This window comes from Parasteatoda tepidariorum, chromosome 2 (assembly GCF_982258835.1).
Source record: "Parasteatoda tepidariorum strain Cologne lab strain chromosome 2, Ptep-v5.0, whole genome shotgun sequence".
NCBI classification, from domain to species: Eukaryota; Metazoa; Arthropoda; class Arachnida; order Araneae; family Theridiidae; genus Parasteatoda; species Parasteatoda tepidariorum.
In genome coordinates, this window is record NC_141756.1 from 19,015,153 (window position 1) to 19,041,253 (window position 26,101).

Genomic DNA, 26,101 nt, shown 5'->3' on the forward strand with positions numbered 1-26,101 from the left:
TGGCTAAGTTAGAGTTGAAATCTATGCATTTTTTAACTGGAAATTTAAAATCATTTCTTTTGTCAAAAAGTTTAAATGTAATATTTTTATCTGCATTAATATTAAGAGTCAAATCTAAAAAATTTGCTGAAGAATTACTATTATTTGTTTTATTAAGAATTAATTCATTTGGATAAATATGTTTTGCTAGAATATCGAAATCATTAAAATTAATAATTAATAACTAATAGATCATCAATGAATCTGAGAAAGAGAGAATCAATTGGAAGATTAACATTCTCTCTCTCTCTCTCTCTCTCTCTCTCTATATATATATATATATATATATATATATATATATATATATATATATATATAAGTTCAACGAAGAATAAAACAAAGAAAAATAAAAGACATATGAAAAAGGGGGGGAAAGAATAAGTAAAAAATAACAAACAACAGTTTATTAAAAATAATAATAAATAAAAAAAATTTAAAAAAAAAAAATCATGAAATGTTAATTAAAAAACCGGAAAAAAGGATATAATCTTTTCTTCAGCCCACACGATTATATCCGCAAAACAGAGTGCTTTCTGATATTGTATCAATAAAGCCAAAGCTAAATAAATTAATACAATAGTGTGAGGAGCACTCAAAAAAATTTTTTAAAAAATAACAACAAATGAAATAGATCACAAAAAGTACAAATAAGTAAAAATAACATGAAAAAACAGATAATAAAATAAAATAAAAAGAAAAAACATTAAAAAGGGGAGACTATAAAGCGAGCAGCAAAATCAGTTCAACTTACATGGACGAATATTTTTCAAGAATGATTTAAAAATGTTTTCGCAGAAAGATTGCCAGATTACAAAATATGAAAACAAAAGATGAAAACAAAAGCGCAAATCGAGTGTAACAAGAGGGTTTTAAAGTGTCGTTCTTACTGCACTGTTGAAGTGATTTGTTATTCTGAGTTTTGATTTGTTACTTACCAAGGATGGGCCCGAAATGGATGTGCGCAAGGTAATATTATACTGGATAATTTTAAAAATTGATCATAAATAGTTTTAGAAGATAGATGTTTATTTAAGAAAAAGTATAAAATAGAAAAGAGAAACATAAATTGCCTGTTTTGCAGATAATTTTAGCCGCGGATTTGCACGAAATGGATTAGTACATAGAAAAATTATTTAAATTATCAAAGAAAAAATTCTTTCAATAGATAATTTTGACACGGATTTGCCCGAAATGGATTTGCACATGGAAAAATTAACAAAGAAAAAACCTAAGTAGATAATTATAGCCACGGATTTGCCCGAAATGGATTTGCACATGGAAAATTGTATAAATTAATAAAGAAATTTTTAGAAAACAATTTTATCCACGGATTTGCCCGTAATGGATTTGCACATGGAAAAACTGTATAGATTAACAAAGAAAATTATTTAGTAAAGGAATTTTTAGTAAATAATTCTAACCACGGATTTGCCCGAAATGGATTTGCACATGGAAAAATTATACAAATTAACAAAGAAATAATTTTGGCAATGGATTTACCTGAAATGGATTTGCACATGGGAAAATCATAAAAATTAACAAAAAAATGTTTAATAAATATATCCACCAAAATATACGATTAATTCAATGATTTTATATAAAATTTTATTACATTAGTTGGGTATCCATTGTTTTTTATCAGATTTTGAAAGAGTTTATCGATTTGTTTTTTGGATAAATAAATATTACTACATATTCTTTTAATTCTGTTCATTTCATTAAAAGTGGTATTTAAATAGATGCTCCTAGAAACATTAGAATTCCAAGTAACTAGTTTATTAATATTAAAATTAAAATCATTTCTTTTATCGTATAAATCAACAAAGCAGATATTTTCAACTTTCATAATACCCAAATCCAAAAAATTGAAATTAATGTTATCATCATGATTACGAAGTAAGATTAATTCCTCAGGGTATATATCACTCAATAAAACAGTAAAATCCAGGAAATTAAAGACAATTAAGTCATCAATAGATCTAAAAACAAATTTAATACTAAGAGTAAAAATTTTTTCATAATAATGCAAAAATAAGTTAGCTAAGAGAGATGAATAATTAGATCCCTGTGGTATTCCATTAATTTGAAGAAAAATATCCCTTCCATTGTAAAGATAATTATTAAAAAGACAAAGATTAATCAGAATTTCCCAATAATCAAAATCACAACAAAGGGTATTTTTAAAATCATGGTAATAATTCAAAAGGACATCTTTTAGCTTAGAAAGGGGAATGCTATTGAAAAGATCCTGGAAATCAAAAGTCGCAATAGAATTAATTTTATTATGTTTAATGAAATCTAAAATCGGTTGATTATTAGTGACAATCCAAGAGAAACCTTCTTTAGTAATAAAGTTAATAATCTTATTTAAGTAGTTAGAGAAAAGAGTGCCAGGTTTAGTTAAATAAGTATTAGACCCACATGTGATAGTTCTAAATTTTACTGGAATTTTATGAAATTTAGGACTGATAATTAAGTAAGGAAATTGTATATTGCTAATTTTAATTTTTAATCTCTTGTAAAAAGCTAAAATTTTTTTAATGACAATATTATTATTGAAATTACTAAGTTCAAAATTTTTACTATTTTTTAATTCCGTATTTAAAAGTTCAGCATAGAATTTTTTACAGAATATAGCATAATTATTGTTAGCTTTGTCAATGGGAGTAATTACAAAATTTTTTTGAAGTTGTTTAATTGATTGAACAATATTAGAAAAATTTGTTGAATTGTTATACTTATTTAAATTATCCTTATTATTGAAAATAAAGTTTTTAAAGTAATAATAAACTCCCCATTTCCATTCTGTTAGCATACCTAAAGGTAAAGAGAATCTATTTGATATCTTTAAACAAAAACTATTGAGATCATTAAGAAAGTATTTTAGAATCTTTTTGATTGATATACGGTAAATGGGTCTAAACTTTGTGCCTTTTATCATTAAATTCCTAAGTTCCAAGTTTTCTATAATATTTAAATTACCAGTAATAATATGTTTATGATGTTTATCAACAAAATCAAAATATTTATCCTCCTCACAGTGACATTCATAATCGGATATATTAATACTCCCTATATTTTTGCTTATATTATTATAGTTAAATATGGTTCTACCAAGAGATTTGTTATATTTAAAACTTTTAATAATGTTAAAATCTTTTAATGGAAATAAAGCTTTAAAATTTTCAAAAATGTTGTGAAATTTGATCTTATCGAAAATAGGATTTTGAAAGTTAAAAACGAAATATAAATTATCTAAACTTTTCTTTTTATTAGGCAAAATTTTGCTCATTTTGGCTTTTATAAGATCGAAACAAAGAATTTTAAAATGTAAATTAAAGAAAGAAAAGTTAATAATAAGATCGTGGAACTTATATATTTCATAATTCTTAAGGGAGAAGACAAAATCTTTAATTGGTTTAATGCTATATTGTTTATTAAAGTCATTTTCCATATTAGAAAGAAATTTTATATTTAATTTGTCACTATTAAGAGAGTTTCTATTACTTCTTGAACCCCGTTTACCTCGATTAGTACGCTTGTCTTTAATATGAAAAAGTGAATAAGTTGATGAGTTATTGTAGTTAATCTGTGTATGTTGGAAGGAATCGTTATATATATATATATATATATATATATATATATATATATATATATATATATATATATATATATATATATATATATATATATATATATATATATATATATATATATATATATATATATATATATATATATATATATATATATATATATATATATATATATATATATATATATATATATATATATATATATATATATATATATATATATATAACCGCTCATAAGATATCTGCATTTTATTATGTCCTATATTGATATCCTATTTTATACTATATTAAAAAGCAGCCAAATTAATTGATTGAGTTATAAGTAATAAGATTATATAAATTCAACTGTGAAAAGTTAATATAGTTGATAAAGTAGAAATATATATTTGTACTTCGGGGTATCAGAATACATTGCATATTAGGGTAAAGTTAATCTTGAATTAAAAACCATAGATTAAAGTGAGAATTCTTTTTTATGCAGCATGGTTATCCATCGAGACGAAGATCCCTGGTTGGAGATGCTAAGTTTGAAACAGTCAAAAATAAAGAGGCCAAAGAATCTTGGATTTTGGAGCAAAGGAAGAAATCAGAAGATGAAAAGCTTTCAGAAGAAGAAGTATGTTTTATATATTAATTTAAAAAGAGTGCTTCTTTAAATAAAAATATTTTTAAGGTATAAGATAAAAGCTTTGATTTGAAAGGGACTAAATAACGTTTAGAATGGAATTTCACTTTCATAAAAATTCATTTAACTTTAAACCTTAATATTGGGGGGAAAAGAATATTTAACATGCAAGTTACAAAAGTGCACTGAAAGCTGCATACCTTCAGCCACGAAAGTCAAAAGCAGTTAATATTTGCTTATTTCTACCCACGAGAGCTGATAATTATTCTTGCTTTACTGCTGGTCTGACTCTAGTTTCCAGTTCAAAATCAGTATTTTTCGAATTGGAAATAAAACACATCTTAACTGATTTTAATACTACTTCACTGATTTAAATAACACTAATAATACACAATATATGAGGGCAAAAGTACGCAAACTGCATACTTTCTGCAGCGACCGCCGAAAGCATAGTTAACATCTGCTTATTTCTGCCCAGAGGATTTCTATTATTCTTTTCTGCTGGTCTGACTCCAGTTTCCCGTTTCATATACTAGGACTGAAAATTAAGGCAAATCTTCACTGAGTTAGATAACACTTTTTCAATATTCTTTATTCTCTTCCAAATAAAGGTATGTATAAAATTAAACAAGATTTGTTTAAGTGTTGTGCAAGAGTATTCGGATATATCAACTGTTCAATTAATTAGCAAAGCTAAATACATTTAAAAATAGTTTAAGGAGAAATCACACAGAGTGTCATCAATGCTTAACACATTCTAGAGGATTTTTTAAGCATAATTGGGGATCGGTTCTTTGCTCCCCTAAGTACCTATTATTATACACAGGTGACGGTTTAGCTATCTCAACTATTGTCCAATGAATTCTCAGCAGTAGTATAACTTATAATATAACTTAATCAAAGTAAGGAAACAATATAGTACTGAAATAGAGTATGTCAGTACTGATTCTAAAGCCAGAGGGAAAGTTGAATGAGAAGCAAAAACAAAAATTAGAAATTTTCGTGGAATCAATATTTATTAAAGTGATTTCAAATGCCCACTGTCCCTCTTATCGATCGATCAGGAAAATCAATCCATGAAAAAATTAATACATTTAGGTGTTAGGTACCCATTGTCTTAACTACCAAATTCGCCCGATGTTAAGCTGTCGCGTTTTTATTTATTCTGATTGCCATAAGATTTTCCAAATGGCAAATAATTTAAAATTTGTAACGTAATGTATGTATCATATCTGCATCTCCAAAAATTTTGTTCAAAAAGGAGTTGATTTTTTCGATCCGAAATTTGAAATTTTGAGCACTAGTTCGCACAAATATTCCTGATAACAAAAAAAATAACAATACTAGTTGGACCATTAGAGCTTATGGTAGTCATTCATATTCCGGTCCGGAGAAGACGGGGTTTGATCCTCTTTTCAGCTAAGACCCACAGAGTACATGCGACAAAGGTGCTCGTAAAATTTAGGAAATTAAAAGTTCTGTGGTCGTTCATTGATAAGTACCATGAGTACAGTAATCTGGGGAAAAAATCCCATCCCTTTTCATATCTACGTCAATAACTGTGGCCTCACTAATGAATGGTGCTTCCATTTATCCGATAGATTCCTGAGCTAAGTCGTACTTTCATTCTTGCGGTGCTCTCTTGTTAAACGAAGAACTCACCTTCTTGACTTAATTAGCTAAGACCAATAGCGGGTGTTCTTGGCTCTTCCAATTGTCATAAGAAACAATGAGCAGCATCTTTGGTTAAAAATAAGAATTCGTTAAATATTTATCTGTTTCAATTCAACATAAACAAACTACAATAATTTCCGGTCACCTAATATTATTTAAATTTTTCTACTATTTACATCATTCTAACATTTTTTTGTCAAGAATTTGTTTTAGTTGAAGATTTGAGCTCTTCATAAACGTTATTTGTCACAGAAATTATAATAAAAATTTGAATTTTTCAAAACTTCTAGAATATTTTCCTAAAAGAAATTATGATTTTTTTTAACTACAGGCATACCTTGTGAGTGAAGAAGCAGCTCCACAGCAAGTGAATCTGGTGTTATCTGTGAAAGATGCTTTCAGTACTCTTCCTCGAATACTCAAGATTATTCAAGTTTGTATCCTACTCTGATGGATCAAATCTATGTATAATACATGGTGGTTGTAATTAAAATTCTCTTTCAAAATGGCCATAAAAGAAAAACCACTGGACCAAATGTTATCAAACTTGGTAATATTTTAAAGGAGGTCATGGGAATTTATTTTCCGCCAAAAAAAGGGTAAAAGCTCTTCATTGGGGGTTATTACATTGAATGTCACATTATTAAACGAAAAAAGACCTAGGCACATTGGTTTAAAATGTGATTTCTGAAACTCATTACAAAGCATCTTCAATGCATCGTCCACCACTTTTCGAAAGCAAGTTAAATCGTATTATTTTATTATCAACAGTAGCTCCAAGCTTGTCAGTAGGAATGCCGTTTAGTTCTCTATTGTTACCTCCTCCACTACTAATGCAACTACGTCCTCGGTTTCCACAGCAGCAGGTTTCCTTTCCCTACCAGAAGTAGCAGGAAAGTAAGTTAGATTCCTACACCCTTGTTTCGTTAAAAAAAATTATTGCCTACAGCAAATATTGCCTCCCCTAGAGGTAAGGTTTTAAATTTTTTTATTTATTTATTTTTTTTTTTATTTTTTTTTTTTTGGCGGAAAGCAAATGTCCTTTTAAACTATTACTAAGTTCGATAATATTAGGTCAAGTAAAATTTTCCTTTTATGGCCATTTCAAAGTGGAACGTTAATTGTATCCAGTTGAAAATAAACTGCATTTTTCTTCAGAATTGAATTAGTTTTGAAGTTATTCTAGAATTAACTGCAGATTTTCTGTTGTTCAATCTTAACTGCAAAAACACTTTAGTTATTTTGCAGCTAATGCAGAGTAATTTATCAGTAATTCATTTCAGAAAAACAGTAATTTATTTCAGAAAAGTAATTTATTCAGAAAAGCTATTGTCTACAAAATTACAGTAGTTTCAGTGAAGTCGCTTTAAAATCATAAATTTATAAAATATATAAAACTTTATATCCGTTGTTAAGCTGCAGTGAATTTGAATTATACAATCATTGTTCCAGAAGTATATTTTCTGATGTATCTACTGAAAAACTACAGTTATTTTGCATTGTTGCAAAATTTAGAGTGAGAGAGAGACTCTTCCGCCAATCGAGTAGTCCTCGAATTTGCTTTCCTCGTTAGTAAATCTTTAACTTTTTATAATGTTTTCGTTTTTTATTATATATTAGTTTCTGATTATTAATTTCTTATGTTTAGGTAAAGATTCTAACACACATATATTAAGGGAGGAGATACCGTACACTGCCAATATTTATAAAAGAAAAATGTATAAAATACATATAATTATTTTATAATTTCGAAGTGTCGAAAACCACCCTGTATAAGTAAAACATACACAAATTCATAATTCTGAATTAATTCACTCCAACTTTAAGACTACCTCCGAGCACTGGTCATGCGGTATTGCCCATAAAAAAATGCCTTATCATTAAGTGTCCCGCAGTGGACTGATCATTAAGACATGGTTCCAAGCATCACTGACTGTGGTCAGTGTGCGGGTGGGTGACCACTTGGATCAGTCTGCTTAGGAGCCGAGGGTGTGCATTATTGGTCCTCGTTAAACTGTTCTACCGGAAAGTGCTCGACTTCGCGTGTAGGTCGTTGGGCTACCGAAGCGGGATGCCATCCTCTCTGCAGAGGATCAAAATTGTGATCGCGTATCTTCGGATCATCCTCAGGGAAGTTTCCCAGACCGTCGCCAATAGCCCATTGTGCAGCTCTAGTGCGACGTAAATGATCTACAACAACTACAACATCCTTATTATTAAGTATGCATCCGTAATTTATATCTTGCAGCTTTATTTTATTAAAAATTACTTACATTGTAACTCTACATTACGTTTTTATAAATTATCTATCTATATTTTTCTATGTTAAGTTAAACAAAAACAGCATGCACAAATTAGATTAGCACAAGTAAAATCAACTTCCACATTATAGGGGGACGGCACGTCACCAAGTTTACAATTGCAAAGGTATATGAAACCACGCGTTTCTTTTGTTGGTACTTATGCTCCAAAAAACTTGTTTCTTTGTACCTAAATAATGTAAAGAAGAAATTTCAATATCAAAAATGTTAATGGGTTACATACTATATGTATAACTAACTACTTTTTAATGAGATAGGCTAACAAATCATAAATTGTTATTATAAATCTATAATCATAAAATTTCGATACAATCATAAATTGATAAATAGTTTAGAACTTAAAAGAATTCTGTACATATAAAGAACAGTTCAAAAATAAAACTTTTATACGAAAAAATAATTCAAGTTTTTGAACTATAAATCCTACTGACTTGTATTTGGTTTCATTTAGCTAAGCGACCGTCACAAGATTTTATAAAATTTTCATATGAAACCATAACCTCCATACAAATTCCAATAAGTACTGACTTGTTATTTTGACTATCAACTTCAAACCCCGACATCTGCACTGCAAAATGCATTGCATATAGCTTTTCTTTTGTTTGTCTTGCAGTCCTGTCAAAGCAGTATACTTCATTTTGAAAGTCGGGCGTCGAAGAAAGAAAACTATGAATTCGACGTTTTGATCCGTCTGGATACGACTAAAGATAAGATGCTGAATATCATAAAAGCACTGAAAGCAAACTCAGTCCAAGACATCAGTATTTTACTTGAAGAAAAAATTAGCATCAAAGGTAATAGTAACTTTTAATGTTGATCTTTGTAATCAGCTGTTTCAAAACAAATTTCACTTTTAATAATTTATATTGTTTTAATTTATATTGTAAAACTTATGTTAGATCCATGGTTCCCGAGGCACATCAGTGATTTAGATTTTTGCACTCACGTACTAAGCAAGTTTGAACCTGAGTTGGATCATGACCATCCAGTAAGAATCACATTTCTTTTTTTTTCTTCTTTTTTCGGTGTAATACTTGGTAATTGGTGGATGTCAAATGTGTCGGATCACAAAATTCTGGGGATACTGAATTGGAGATTGATCGTTCTCTGGTTTAGGTCAAAATTACGATAGGTGGATGAATGGATGGATGTATAAATGGGTCCACCCTAAAAACGGACACTGAAGTGTGCGTGGCTGAAGTCGTATTCTTGGCCATAGATGGCGTCACCGAAAAATAAGAAGCACACCCTCTGCCTTAAATTAGCTTGGGTTTACTAAGAAGGCTTGCTGGTATTGGCAAGTGACATTAGGGACAACAAACACCATGATATATTTCTTGAATTACAGGTCAAAGCAAAAATTAAAACAGCAAAGCAGGTATATAAAACGAATTATTGGATGAAAGAAAGATTAGGAAAGAAAGAATCATTAATGTAGGATCCATATATACAGTAATTCCAGAAACAAAATCAATTTGCAAGTAAAGTTTGCAAGCAAGTTCTAATACAGAGATAATATGAAGAAGAATTCGAACTAGGAACCCGGTTCGCAACGACATAGTTCTGACGTAAAATATCCTCAATGGTAGACGGATCATAGGTAAGAGTTCTCTTGCCTTCAGACTAACTGTGGGCGGTTTTCATGGTTTTTCCTTTCCATGTAATGTAAATGCTGGTTAGTTCTATCAAAATTCCTCCGCGAAAGCAAACTCTCCCAATACTTGATCCAAGAGTTCCCTTGTTTTCTAGATTGAGTTCAAAATACAAGGTTACGGAGTTTACCTTGGTAGTCGTAAACTCAAAATTGCATCGGCTGTTTAATGACGGTTCCAGAATGTAGTTTACAGATATTAAAAATTTAAAGTATAAATACTCTCATTACACGAGTAAAAATATATATATTCATTTGTTGTTGTTAATTTACGTCGCATATATATTCATATTTTAACTACAAACTTTTGTTTCTAATGTATATCAGCATTGAAGACAACACCAAACTATTGCCAACTTCAAATCTAAGCAATCTACAAACAATTCAAGTGTTAAAAATCTACGAACGATATCTAATGTTAGGCAACATAGGTATTTTTGGAAGCGAAAATATTTAATATATAGTATGAATGCGCATGAGCTTTTCGTAAACTTTTCCCGTTATAAGTGTTTAGATTTAAATTTTATATGAAACCTTGATTTGATATGTGTTCCTTCATGAACGAGTTTCTTCACACTATTTACTGCGGTATTCTTCATCAAATTCGAAGAGATAGAAAACGACAGTTTCTTATAGTTTAGGGACATTGGGTCTCAAACACAATCCTCAGTTGCTGGAAGAGGTTGCAAATATACGTTATAGTCAATTTTACATTTTTAATCAATCAAACGTGGGGTCTCAAATGTTCTCCTCAGAAGCTGGTTGGAAGTGGTTGTAATTATACGTTAAATATTCAATTTTACAGTTTCACTCTGTCAAACATGGGCTCGAAAACGCTCTCCTCAGCTGCAGGAAGTGGTTGCAATTGTACGCAATACATTACTTTGAAAACAATTTGTAATTTCATACAGTTAGTGGTTCCTAATGCTTCACAGAGGCAATCTTTAACCTCTCTCACTTTTTCGTAATCGGTAGATTTTAAAGTGTATCTTTGAAGTGATGCAATAAAGAGAATCCACGTGGTGTAAGGTTTGAGGATCTTAGTAGCTATGCAAATATGGGTAAATCACTTGTCATCCACACGTCATTAGATACTGTTTATGACATACATAATATACATACATTTGTGCAGTATTAGAATACCTTGATGGTATAAAATTACAAAATGTGTGGAATAAACATGTTTACGGATTTTAGAAGTTTGGCCTGTAACCAAAGGATTAAGGATAAAAAAATAATAACTGAAAGAAACTTTGATATTTTTTTTTTCAAATTTTCTGTATTGATCTTTGTTACGTGTGTATTAGTTTCGAAAATGTAAGTATTTAAAAATACTTAAAAATTATAAATATTTCCTATCGTTCATTTTAATCGAGTTCTACATAAATGCTCGAAATATTTGCTCTCATTGTAATATGTAATCGTGCACTATACTAAACTGCAATGTTTCTTGACAATGGAGAAATATGCTGAGGGCAAACGAAGAAAATAGTTCCCGGCGCGATGTCTGTATTTCGAGGTAAATTACGCATTTCACAATAGAAATATGATAAGTTATCTTAACCCACACATATATAGCGTTAATTTGCTATAATTTTCTTAAAATTTTATATATTTTCAAATTTACGAGCGGCGCATCGCGGAATGGTATCTTTATTTAGTTATATTTCTTCTATATAACGACTGAACTTATTTCTCCTTCTTCCTCCGCCAGCCGTGACGTCATTGTCAAGAAACTTTGCATTCTAGTATAGACAAATAAATGCTTTTACTACACAAAAAAATATGTGCTAATCTTGTACTACACAAATAAATACTTAATCCTGTCATTCATTTGTGCTTATCCTGTAATAAACTATTAATTACCATTATTTTTATACTCGAAGTTTTTGCTCTTATTATTACATGTAGTTTCAAAAATATAAATATTTAAAATCCGGTCTCTTATTTTACCACATTCTGCACAGAAAATGCTCCAATGTTTGCGCTCATTGCAATATGTATATTAGTTTCGAAAATATAAATAATTTAAATCCGGTTCTTCATCTAGGCTAATCTTGTACTTCAGAAATAAATACTTGAAATTTTTGCTCTTATTATAACATATATATTAGTTTCGAAAATACAAATATTTCAAATCTGGTCACTGTAGTAAATGCTTAAAGTTTTTGCTCTCATTATTACATGTAATTTTGAAGACATAAATATTTAAACTCGACCATTCATTCGTGCTAATTTTGTACTACACAGATGATGATCGAAGTTTTTACTCCTTTTGCTCTCATTATTACATGAATATTAGTTCGTAAATAGCATAAATATTTAAAATTAACCCATTCAATTGTGTTGGCCCAAGTACTACACAAAAAACCTTGAAGTTCTTGCCGCATATTCTCAAACAGACATTCACACATTCTCAAACATAAAACTCCCCCTGTTGGCTTTGGATAGTGTTAGCCAAGTTCCAAATAATTTCGTATTTATTTTTAGGCTACTTGCATTACCCTTACATTTTGGTGACTTTATTTTGAAGCCCACTGTATAATAATTGTTTTTAGGGGTTTTCTGATGTCGCCTATCGAGCAAGAAGAAAGGAAATAGCAGAGATAGCTTTCTTTTACAAGCAGTATGTCAATCTTGATATTTTTAGAACTAAAAAATTCATTATACGTTTGAATAATCAACCAAATCGAAGATAAATACTGATTTTGCAGAAATTCGAGAAATTTTAGAATTTTTTTTTAACTTAAGTAAAACAAAATATTTTAACTTGTGTTTTGATACAGCTTCCTGCCTTAAAATAAAAATACTATATTATTAATATTTGTGTAAACTATCAAAATTTTAACACTTCCTTCAAATAAAAAGGATTGCAGTCACCTTTTGTGGTATTTTACAAAATGTAGTGACGCATTTTTTATTCAGATGAATCACCTAAATTATTTTTTTTAAGCTAAAAGTAGTTCTTTTTTAATAAGTATTTTTGGCTTTAAAAATTTTCTTTTTTAGTTAAAAAAATATTTTTAATTAATTAAAATAAAGTTAAAAAATTAAATATCTTTTTTAAGATTTTTTACCATGATTATTAAAACATTATGAGAATAAATTTAATTATTTTAAATATACTCACAATTGTTTTACATATCTTTACATTCAATCACTACTCTTATTTTAACAATTGCTTAAAATTAAATATTCTTCTTTTACTCTAGTGGTGAAAAAATACCAACAGTCAAATACAATGAAATTGAAACTCGTACTTGGTAAGTAATTGTCTGCACATTTCACTACTGTAACTACTTGTAATTAATTTATGAGAGTGGTTAATATCGAAGCACAGCAGAAACTTTAAACATCCCTTTCTGAATAACTAATATTGTCTTGAACAATCTGTGACTATTATATACTGTTCTTATTTTGTTGTGCACTCCATACTTTATCTCAAATCAAAGTTGTGCTGAAATTTATTATCTTAGTAGCTCTAAGAAACAATGTAAAAAGATAAAATCACAGCTTTGCATAAAAGTCAGAATCTTTCAAGTTTTTTAGAGTATTTACGTTATACACTGGAAGTTTTGAAATCACGTTGCTTGAAGATTGTTTTTAAAATCTTTGTCAAAAAAGTCAAATTTTATACACAAAACCAGGTCACCAACTGAGACAGGAAAAAAATTTGCAACTCTTAATAGTTGAATCCCTATTATAGATTGCGAGATCATAAATATAAAAACGAGCTTAACTACCTGATGAAATTTATTTGTGTTAATGAAGATCATTTGCTTTCACCTCTTTTCAGCTTTCTCATGCAATCAAACAGATTTTGATCCCGTTTTATTTATCTGTAATCTGTTCCTCATTTCTGTTCCTCATTTCACATTCATGTTTATCTGTTCCTCATTTGATTTCCCTACTTGATAATTTATTATGTATACAATTTGTATTTAAATTTTAGCAAATATTTTTAAAATATACATTAAAGAAAGTGATCATAAAACATTAGGTAATATTAAATTTTGCGAGTACACTGTGAAAAAATTCCGGATCAAATTACGGTATAAAGTACCGGCACTTTAGGTGCACCATTTGTAAAATCCATTTTTACCGTAAAATATTATACAGTAATTCTTACATTAATAGTTATTTAATTTAAGTGATTCAGAGATTTTACGGTAATTATTACGGTACATCAGATTTCTCGATTTGTAACATGCTTCGGTAAAAATAGATTTTACTGTAAAAAGTACCGGTACTCTGAGTGCTGGTACTTCTTACCGTAGCTTGGTACGGAGTTTTCTACAGTGTACTTGATTGAAAAGAATACGTTATAAAAGCATATGAGTCAATAATGCTATTCTCAAATTCAGTTTCGAATTTCTAATTGATTTTATGGCCAATAATATTTCATAAATTGTTCAATCTTCAAATTGATATATATTTCCATTTTTTATTTGTGAGTTGACGTATAAAAGAGTTTTAGGTTAGGTAAATTTTCTTAGTAAATATTTACTAAGCACTTTAATATTTTCAAACGTCATTTTCAGATAATAATCAAACGCGTGCTCCATTATTTTTTAAGTGTTTGCATATTTTTCAGGGGAGTCGTGTTTCAAAATTTGAAGCTTTATTTGCCAACACATGCTTGCCAACAATATTTGGATGTGTTTTCAGTCTTAGAAAAGGAATGTGGATACAGAGAAGACAACATTCCACAACTAGAAGACGTATCAAACTTTCTGAAAAGTATACATACTTTACGCACAGAATTTTAATACTATATGTTCTATAAATATACATTTACATAAGATCGAGCAGCGCTATGTTCATACAAGATATCCTAACAAGCACGAAAAATTCTAATATCAATTAAAATACAGATTTTTTAACACCACGCTAAAGTTTTTATTTATTCGCATATTATTAGACAGGTAACACTTTTTTTTGGTACAACACATCCGATAAATGATACCTCTGTTTTTCTAGCATAATGGTCTTATGCAAAAAGAATAAATTGTGTAAGTAATTAATCGATTGCTCATTACTTCTCCTATTTCACTGAGATAGAACATACACTCTTTTTTTGTGAACTTATAAAGTTTCAACTTAGAAAGGTAATGGATATAAGACTTGGATTTTAAAAAACTTTGCAATAAGAAGTTCAAATTGCACGATCTTGGTCAACGGTTTTCGAATTGAAACTATCAGTTTACAAAATGGAACCCGAAGGTTTCGTGGAAGGTTTAAAAGGGACATTTTTTTAGGATTTTATGACTTTCTAATTAACAGTTGTTTTTATTTTCGAAACATTTATTAAATATATATTAAATTAGTGGTTTTGATGGCATTTATTAATTCTCTACTATATATTTATGTTCCGTTAAATTCTTTAACTGTTTAGCTAAAATGTTTGTGAAAAAAGAAAAGAAAAAATTTTAAAAAAGATTATAACCATATATTGAATGAATAATGAAAAATATGAATATTTATGAAAAATTGCCTTTGTATTTCGCATTGCATAAAAATGACCAAATTTAACAACGAAGAACTACCAATATTTCCTTCATAATCCTTCTGAACGCTTATTTTATTCCGACAAAAACCACATTTCAGCTAATTGTTTTTCAGTTTACGCATACCCAAAAATCAAATTAGACCTAAACTAAATGCCGCTTCAAATCTGTAAATTCAATTCTTTGACATAAAACTCGATTTTAAGTTTAGTATTGATAAAAGGATAAGACGAAAAAGTTTTATTTTTCATTCTTCATTAAACATTTTTGAAATATTAATAAAATTATTAATATTTCAAGCCTTAAATGTTTAAAAAATAAATATTAAAATTTCAATCATTTAAAATTAACAAATAAATAAGAACATTTCAAATTATTTTATCAATTAAATATTTTTAAAATAGTAAACAACATTTCAGTTATTAAATATTTTCAAACTAATTAATAAAATTTCAATCATTAAATATTTCAAGAAATTTATATAATTTTATTTATAAAATATTTATAAAATAATTAGTATATATAGTATAATAATAAGTATATATAGTATAATAATAAGTATATATAGTATAATAATAAGTATATTAGTATAATAATAATTAATATATTTTCAAGATAATTAATAGTCTTTCATTGCTTAATATGTTGCCAGTTGTAAATGAAAATTATTTTTCAAGAACTCGCAGTTAGGCAAATAGCCTAAAAACTTCAGGAACCGCTGATCTTGGTAAGAAATTCTTGACACAAAAATGAAAAATTGTTTGTCTATTAGGTTAATGTAAAATGGCCAAATGAAACCACCGAACCAAAGTCCATTTTAAATTATGGAATATCTACCAAACTTTTTGTTCCAGTGCAGCATCTTTACTTTATGATTAAAAAAATATTTTGGCATTAGAAAAACTGTTTCTTTCACTGCAATTACACTTCTCTTGGTTGTGATGTGCAAAATTCTAACTACTATTTAAAGCTATATATAATATGATTACCCAAACAATTTACATTGAATTTTAAATTTATTAGGGAATATTCTTCTTTCAGAGAGAACAGGCTTTCAAGTTCGACCAGCTGCTGGTTTGCTGACCGCTCGAGACTTTTTAGCGAGTCTTGCTTTTCGAGTTTTTCAATCCACTCAATATGTTCGACATGGTTCTTCGCCTGATCATTCACCTGAACCGTAAGACAAATATCGATTTATTTGTTTTTGCTCACAAATAAAATGCCGGATAATATCCATGCCGAAGATATAAACGCCAAGCGATAAATCTTCACTTATTTAAATTTATACTTTTTATATTATTTTTATTACTGTCTAGTGATTACGAAATGAGTCCTGGCACTACACTCTTTCATGGCTGTCGCGATTTCAGCAAATTTATTTTTAGGAAGGCTGTTATTCGACAACTCCATCGTCATATGAAATGGATAATTTCTTTACAAACAATATATTTCATAACTGCTGCAAGTTTGAAACAGTTACTCATCACTGTTACGTCAAGTTTAGCCTCTCTATACATCCTCACGCTTATTTTGAGAATGCCAATATAGAGAGCAGCCACAGTTTTGAGAAAATGAAAAGCATTTGTGGTATAAATATTTAATACATAAGAACTCACTCCAATGCCGGATTTTCTGGACTCATAAAAATGTGCAAAAACTAAAAATTAAGCAGTGAATTTAATAATTATCATCTAGGGGGAAATATCATCAAATTAGTGATTTTTGAAAATGTTTAATAATTTTAAAAATATTTAAGTTATTTTTCCGTTCTGAAGTCCAGATATTTTTTAACGGCAAGATGATACATCTGGTTTAAAATTATTGCTTTGCTTCTAGTTTTAGACACTTAAACTGTGGCTTCTTTTTCATTTTCCTTGGCGAAAGATTTTCTAAAAGTCATGCTAAGTTACTTTGGTTTGGCGATTGCACAGTGGGCCAGAAGACCATGATATTTGGCCAAAAGTCAAAAATTAAATTTCAACTAAAATATGTTTAGGCAGCTTTAATATTGCCCAAATTAAGTATTCATAATCATTCCAAACATTATAATTTACTTTTTGGACCAACAAGAGTACAATGTAGTAAAAAATATGTTAAAAAGATTTTTTTAATGTAACTTTTAAATTTATATTTCAGAAATATATATAGGAATTTCCCCTTTCTGTTTCATTTTTATCAGAGTAATTAGTCTGAAATTATAGTACAATTTTTCAATTTGTCGGATTAGTTAATACTCTTGACAAACTTACAGTTATATCTTATCATTTGACATTTTACAATGTTTGAATCACTTTCGAAACTTATCTCCAAAAAGTTCCACGAGGTAATTAGCTAAACTTTTTTTTGTTGTCTTCTTTGATGTTTCTTCTTCCGAAAAAACCTGCCCCATTTTGCCCATTTTTCAAAGGTGGACTAAATATACCAAAAAACAGAAACTATGTTTTTTTCATGTTTTCTCATTATTTTGTATTTAATTCTCGTTATTTTGTAATATTACCTAGGAAATATAATTTGCTTTTCATTTTTGATATAAAATTACGAAAATTATCATATTTTCATTGCTATACTTAATTATTTAAGCGTACTAGGTATGTATATTTTTTTTGCTCGCCATATTTCAGCCGCCATCTTGTTTTTTTTTTTTTTTTTGGTATTTTTAGTATATTTCAAAATTTCAACTATTAATTCAAATTACCTGCACATGAAAACCCTAAATAAAAACCCCAAATTTTGAAACAAATTTTATCGAAATACTAATTTTGGCCACGAAACCTTGTATGTGGCCCACTGTGGATTGGTATGAATTAAAAATTATTTTCCACTTGGAGGCTGTTTTTAGCTTATATCTACCATTACAACTTCATGAAATTAGCTAGCCTTGTAACCTTACTGAGAGATTATCTTATGTTTGCCAGACAATAGAATACACTGTAAGTGCTTATTCTCTGACAGAAGTACACCATATTTTTGCGAAGAGTGCCACTATCTAAAATTTAAAGAAAATACCTGTGTCATTCCCAAAATACTAAAAATTGTGCTTAAAAAAAGGAAAATTATTCTATTTAAGAATTTAAGCGCATCTAACGAATTTTTTCATGTAAATCTGAGTATTGTAGATTTAAAAATCTAATATTATAAATAAATTAAAAATGCAAATCCAATTTTTATTGTTTGCAAAAACTTTAAAGGCTCAATGAGATATGCTATCGATAAAATAAAAATGAATAACTGGAAACAGATTTATTAAGAATTATTATTATTAATTATTACTCTAAATAATTTAGTGATCAGTACCTAATGTTGTGTTTGAATTTTAGTTTATAGTTAGATAGTTCGGAATATGATTAGAAAATTAGGAGCATTTCAATTAATTGTCAACAATATTTTGATTTCCTTATGTTCATGGCAGGAATTCATAAAAAAAGACAAAATTGTGCGTGAATTTTAATTTAAGATATTTTGAATTTTACCTTGACATTAGAAAATTAGATGTTCTAAATGCTTATCGATTGACTTTTAACAGTATTTTAATGTTATTATGTTCATAAAAGAAATTAAGAAAACCACTAGGCTTTCCCCATGTTGAATTGTCGTTCGAATGTAAAACAATGCCACTTTCTGACCTTTTTGTATTCAGTAGATTATGAGTTGAGTTTTCAAATATAGTTCAAATATAGTTCAGTTGAGTTTTCAAATATGGTTCCTAAGAGCAGTATCATTATTTAAGATCTATTTTCTAATTTCTAAATGAGTATCCGTGTTACACTGTGGCATATGTACAGTGCGCCAAAAAGAAAAATAAGAGAGAAAGAGAAAAACGTTCTTACCCGAATAACTTTTGATATAATGATCGAATCTTCATGTTTCAGGACTCAATCTTAATGGTTCAAGGAGGTGACATCCATATTTTAAGTTACGAAATCAGAGGGGAAGAAATTTATTTTTTCTGAATAAACATACCTTTTTTCGACCCATTCGGATTTCTGATCCCTAAAATATAGGGGGTAGTGACTACCCCCTCTACAGAATTTGGGAAATATGATCCCCATAGTTAGGTCATGAGAGCGATCTAAAGTTTGAACTCCTTCATGCTAATTTTACTTTTTCATATTTCACCATAGCTTGATAACTTTTTGAGCGAATTGAAAACATTTTGCACTCAATTATAAAATTCATTTAACCAAAGATAATTCCATGCAAAAAATAAATTTTTGTAAATATTTATAATTTTTGATTATTTTATTTAATAATAGTCGAAAAAATTTTGAATCATAAGGAGTACACTTTTTTACGTCATTTTGAAGAATATAATTTTGCGTAACAAATTACATTATTTGAGCGAAATTGGTTGAATAGTTCCTGAGAAATCGAATTTTAAATGTCTGACTTTTTTGAAATTCAATTTCTCAGGTAATTTTAATCGATTCTGTTAAAATTTCGTATTTTATATTTAGGATTCTTTAGTACTTCAATTTGACTAACAGGTTTTTGCACTTTGGCAAAGTTATGGCTCCATAATGAAATGCAAATTATATAATTTAGGTGATATCTTGAAAAGTACATTTCATATGGAAAAAATTAAAACAGACTTGTTTGGTATTTTCAAAAAACCTATTTAATGGAAAAACAATCAGAGCCCTAAATCTTGTGGAACTCTTAGGAGGTTAGTGTCGTTATAAATCATTTAAAATACCTAGCTGGTCTACTTTTGATTTTTGTTAGAGGGGAATGATATTTCTATTTTAAACAAGTAGTTACCCATTTTCTTCATTGTTCAATTACAGCGCCATCTGCAAGCTAATATGCGAAAATGTGTTCAGATCAAATTGCGGTAAATTTTTTCAAATAAATCCAAATCTGCAATTAAATTTTAGGGTTCATTTTTAAGATTTAAAAGTTACCCTGTAGTAGGGGTAAGCTTGGGGATTATTATTTTTTTTACCATTGAATAAATCCTTTGAAAACATTCCACTATACAGTTCAAAAAATATTCGATGAGTTTTTCTCGAAATATTTGACCACTTACTTACTTTTCAGTGTTTATATTTGTTGTTCTTTCATGCTTCACAATTTTATTACTAGACATTTTTTGTATATACATACGTAACTTATATATCCTTAGTGACTGCATTCATGAACTTCTGGGTCACATTCCAATGCTTGCTGATCCAAGTTTCGCCCAATTTTCACAAGAAATAGGTCTTGCATCGTTGGGTGCCGCTGACAGTGACATTGAAAAGTTTGCCACGGTCTGTCTTAATTATTATTTCAAATCTAATATAAATAAATATTGTTAAATATTTCTCCTCTATATTCAAATGTATTATATTATAAATATTGTTAAATATTTCTCCATTTTACAGTCTTTTATATAAAAGCCAAAACGAAGCATTCGTCAAATGAGGTGGCTTGTTTCTATGTTAGTTTAATATATTTACAGAAAAAATAACTTTCGGTAAGATATTTAACAGAACTATTATAAAAAGACTAAGATAGTTTGAGATGGATTTTACTAACTTTTAAATTTTTATGAAGTTAATAAAGTTGCTCAAATTTTGCTGTATTTAGTATGAGATAATTTTTTTTATGATTATTCTTCTGTTTTATATTTTTTTCGATTACTCTAGCAATGAAATGTCCATACCTTTATCTATTTCACACTTAATGACTTGTATTTAGCTATCACAAAAGCATTTGATTTTTAATGTTTTTTTTAAAGTAATTTAATTGGGAGCTAAATAAATAAAAAATTATTGCTTAGAGCTTTAAAACATTTAACTTGTAGATATGTAAAAAATAGTTAACTAGTTTGACAAACTAGCTTTATTTTTAATTGAATCTAAAATCAAATGCCTTAAATATTATCTTATATTTAAAATAATACTTTTTAGCTGATCTAATACTTTCTAGCTCTTTCATTAAATAATGCGCTCACTGTATTGATGTCTGAAATATTAAAAAAATCACACTTATTTTTTTTACACCTTCATTAAATGCTCTAATTTTCATTGCGCGTACACAAAGCAAAATAATTTTCTTTTCGTCCCCCATCTTTAACTTTTTACTCTAATCCTATCTTACTTATATATGAGAACATAAAATTAATATGATTATATTTTCTATGAGATGCTCAGATTATATTTATATTTTAATAATTAATTTTTTGCCAAACTTGAAATTTTGCATCTGATCTTATAAAAAAATATTTAACACGAATTCGCAGAATCAAATCCGTATTCAACTATATAACATCGACAGTTTATTTAGTTTCATTAATCCAAAAGAAATATCAACATATTGCTTTGTAAAATCTAAAAAAATGTTTGAATATTCTAAAGCTTTAAACTACTATAATTTTAAATTATATTAATACATTAGCTATAATGGAGCTAGTTTGACGGGAAAAGTTTTATTTTTTCTAATCTTGCAAGTGAAATATTATTTCTGATTTACTTTTATCACTGAAAATGAGATTCCTGAAATGATCGGACTAATATTTTAGAAGTTATAAAAGTTTGAAATACAAGAAGTGCAAATTTGCACTTGTACCTTTTTACACATCTGATTTCGCTACCTAAGGTAGTTAATTATTACTTCATATGTATTTTTTCTCGCTAAATCAAATGAATTTATTAAAAAGTCAATCGAGCAAATATTTCAAAATTTGCTTGAGTTATTATGTATAAAATAAGTATTACTTTTGACAAGTACCTATTTCTACACTCTATGTTGCTATTCAGGAATTATCTGAACATGCAAAGTGTATTTTCGGGTGTGACTTTTCACGTTAAACTGAATGAGGCCAATTTCAAGACATTAAGATTAATAATTTAGAAGGTATAAGTTAGATTAATTTAATAAGTATGATAATGATAAGATTTTATGTAAAAAAGGTGTAATTTTGTACTTGTACTTATTTACGCATCTTTCATTGCTTTAAAGACAAGTAAGGTATTTTTCTTTATTGTTGTTGTTTCTAATATCACTTGCCACACGAGCAAGCTTGCTTGGTGAAACCGGGCAAATTTAAGGCAGAGTGTGCGTTTTTTTTTTTACAGTGGCGCCATCCTATGGCCAAGAATTCGTCTTCAGCCACACACACACGTAACAGCCCGTTTTATAGGGCGGACCCATTGACACATCCATTCATTCATCCACAGATCACAATTTTGACCTGAATCAGAGAATGATTGATCTCCAATCCAGTATCCCCAGAGGTATTGATTTGTTATGGGAACGCGGAGGACTTTACGACTCGACAGATTTAACGTGCATCAGTCACAATTTACCACACGGGGAGTCTTCGGCCGGCGGGGTTTGAACCATGAAATCTAGGACATGAACACAGCGCCCTACCGACCAAAATTTTTCTTTGTGATCTTTATCGCTTAATCTAATGAGATCAAATGCGAATAAAAATAGCTATATTTAAAAAGTTAAAATGTTTTTTTCTTTTTTTTCTGTTAAAAAAAGTTTTATTTTTGAATTCAACTTCTTAAGAAGAGAATTCCTATAACTTCAAAACTCTTAATCCTATCAACTTTAACATTATCTCATTCAACTCAGTATAAAATATTTCTTCAGAAAAGACCTCAGATAACAAAGTAAGAAATATTATAAGTCTTGACAAAAATAGAACATTTTATGTAAAAAAAAAAGCTTTTTTTTTAACTACTTCATTGACTTGCGAATAGTCTCATTCGAATCACCGTAAAAACAGCATAGGAACGTGAGAATGGGAGTTGAATCCTGTCATTCGAGTGCTCCTCGTGTAGTAAATGGTGACTGGTGCGCACTAAATATGTCGGGTCACAATGTCCCCTATGTTCCCATAACAAATTATACCTCTGGGAGTACTGAATTAGTGACTGATCGTTATCTGGTCGAAGTCAAAATTACAATCTGCAGATGAAAGAACAGATGTATAAATGGGTCCACCCTGTAAACGGGTGTGACGTGTGGATATGGCAGAAGTTGAATTCTTGGCCATAGATGGCGGCCCTGGAAAACAAGGAAAATCTCACCCCTCTCTTTAATGGCCTACGGCCACAAGAACAACAACATAGAAAGTCATTTCTCACTTGTTTGGATGGTAATACCGGATGCCTAAATTGGTACTAATACAAATTTGTACTTTTTTGTTCTTGAAAGCCTTATAACTTCTAAACTTTTTGTCTGATTGTTTCAAAAATTTTTCATTTCTTTATTGATCCTAATGAATTCAGCGTAAAAAAATAAATCTATAACACTTGCCTGTTTAGAAAGAATACAATTCTCATCTCAATTTATCCCCATTTTCTTTTCAAAAAAGGGGAAAGCATACAGAAGAAAATAGTATTATTATAAGAATATAACAAAGCTTTTCGTCAATAAATATCTTCAACATTAATTTTTCGTAGAAACACCCCTTTTTTTCTTCACTCTCTATAAATGCTAAACTATATGAACTTATAATTAATCTAAGGTTCGAGTGTCATAAATTCTTTCAGCATTATTGATCATAGAATGATAATTATTTATGAAACATGGTGATTTTTAAGACACATCAGAAAGTTTCAATGGAAATATATTTTTAAAAAAATATTTAATTTTATTTGTCAATTTTAAATTCTAACAATATTTTTTAAAATCTTTATTTCAGCTCTACTGGTTCACAGTAGAATTCGGTCTATGTAAGCAAAATGGCAAGACTAAGGCATATGGCGCTGGTTTGCTATCTTCTTACGGAGAGTTACAGGTAAAAAATTGATAAAGCATTTATTAAACTTATTAACATTTTTATCTCACTATTTTCTAATTAAACTAAATTCAATACCAAAAAAGTTAATTGAAGTGACATTACATTAATGTTTCGCTTTAAAATGCTTTTTATCAAAAGATAACTGATGCACGTTAAATCTGTCGAGTCGCAAAAGTCCTCCAAGTTCCCATAACAAATCAAAGCCTCTGGGGGTACTGGATTGGAGATCGATCGCTCTCTGATTCAGGTCACAATTACGATCTGTGGATGAATGAATGGATGTATGAATAGGTCCGTCCTATAAATGGGAGCGACGTATGGTGTGGCAGAAGTCGAATTCTTCGCCATAGATGACGCCACTGGAAAACAGGAACAATCGCACCCTCTCTGCGAAAACAGACATACGTCAAAAACAACAACAACATCAAAAGATAATCAAATAAGAAAAAATTTATAATGGGTACAAAACAAAAATGGATAATACATTTATTATTTTTAGTATTTCATAACTTATGTTATCATTTCTTAATTGTCTTAAGTTTTGTTTCCATACTTTTATTTCTAATGATGTTATCCCTTACTCGTTCCCTTGAATTAGTTTCGGGGTTTTTTATCGATTCAAAAAGATGAAGAATTATAAAATTTCATTGCAATCAACAAACATCTATATATTAAGTAATATGTAAATATTAAATCAGAAATTTTAACTATTGGATGATAAATTTCAGATAGTTCTCAAGTAAATCTAGGATCATTTTTATAGAACTAATCAATAAGCGCGAAGTATTTTTAACTTAAAAATCATCTTTGCTTGCGTTATAAATGAATCCTCTTCTTCTGTAGCTCTACAACCCTTTGTGTGCTCTGGCTTGTTTTGCAATTCTACTCCATATAGCCATCTGTTTTGACTTCTTCCTCCACCAACGGAACTTCATTATTTCCAAATCGTCAATATGTCCTTCCAACTTTTCCTTGGACGGCCTCTGGGTCTGGTTCCCATAGATGTCCAGTTGATGATCTTTTTCAATCTTTTCAATTATGATGATGATTTTTTTCAATTATTGTCTGTCCTCTCTATGTGTCCAAGCCATGGGAAGCGCTGGGATTTGATAAAGTGAACAATAATTTTTCTATTTTTGATTTTCTCAATTTCTAGGTTCTCTCTGTTCGACCTAATCCTACATTCGCCTCTATCATTCATAGGTCCTATTGTTCTCCTAAGGACCTTTCGTTCAAACACCCAGCAAGCCATTTTCATCTTTTTAGGTCATTGTCCAGGTTTCACTGCCATATGTCACAATTGGTCAAATAATAGTTTTATAATGACGCATTTTTAAAAAATTTGTAAACAATTTATTTTTTAAAAGGTAACCGTATTAAAAGTATGACCGATTTCCGACAAAATATTTTGCATGTATTTCTTTGGAGTCATGTTGATGGAGTCAAGGTGGGTGAAAATATGCACTCTTTCAGAATCAAAATTATCTACAGCAAGTTTTGATATCTGATTATTTGCAGTTTTAGTTTCTTACGTAATAAATTGACATCTTTAAAAAAAGTAGACTGATACTATGTTTATTTTATATAATATCTTTTTTATTCAATTTTATAATAATCAGCATGTAATAAAGTTCTTTTTCCTATTTCAGCATTCGCTGTCCAATAAGCCAGAACATCGGATATTTGATCCTGAAAAAGCAGCGGTACAGCCATACCAAGACCAGGATTACCAAGACATTTACTACGTAGCTGAATCCTTTGAAGACGTTAAAGAAAAGTTTAAGTTAGTGTGGTTTTGATAGCTTTTAAATAAAATCTGAACTTAAAAATCGTTAAAATTTAACTTTTTAAAAATTGTAAAGGAACTTTTTTACAATTCACACTAAAAAGTTACAGATGAAAATATAAAGATATTGTTATGAAATCCTTTCACCTTTTCTAAGATCAC

The 26,101-nt window shown here is 28.9% G+C and overlaps 1 protein-coding gene across 3 annotated transcripts in view; it reads left to right on the forward strand.

The window, feature by feature from the left end:
- The window catches only part of LOC107442680 (tyrosine 3-monooxygenase-like), a 66,325-nt gene that overhangs the window by 38,029 nt on the left and 2,195 nt on the right, over positions 1–26,101 (forward strand). For all 3 annotated transcript variants that reach the window (XM_087156929.1, XM_087156930.1, XM_043050313.3), the window contains exons 2-12: positions 4,117–4,251; positions 6,266–6,367; positions 8,869–9,049; positions 9,155–9,243; positions 12,465–12,532; positions 13,119–13,169; positions 14,501–14,646; positions 16,455–16,590; positions 20,536–20,662; positions 24,055–24,150; positions 25,803–25,936. In XM_087156929.1, coding sequence (XP_087013055.1) covers positions 4,117–4,251; positions 6,266–6,367; positions 8,869–9,049; positions 9,155–9,243; positions 12,465–12,532; positions 13,119–13,169; positions 14,501–14,646; positions 16,455–16,590; positions 20,536–20,662; positions 24,055–24,150; positions 25,803–25,936 — 1,265 coding nt within the window. The remainder of the gene's footprint in view (positions 1–4,116; positions 4,252–6,265; positions 6,368–8,868; positions 9,050–9,154; positions 9,244–12,464; positions 12,533–13,118; positions 13,170–14,500; positions 14,647–16,454; positions 16,591–20,535; positions 20,663–24,054; positions 24,151–25,802; positions 25,937–26,101) is intronic.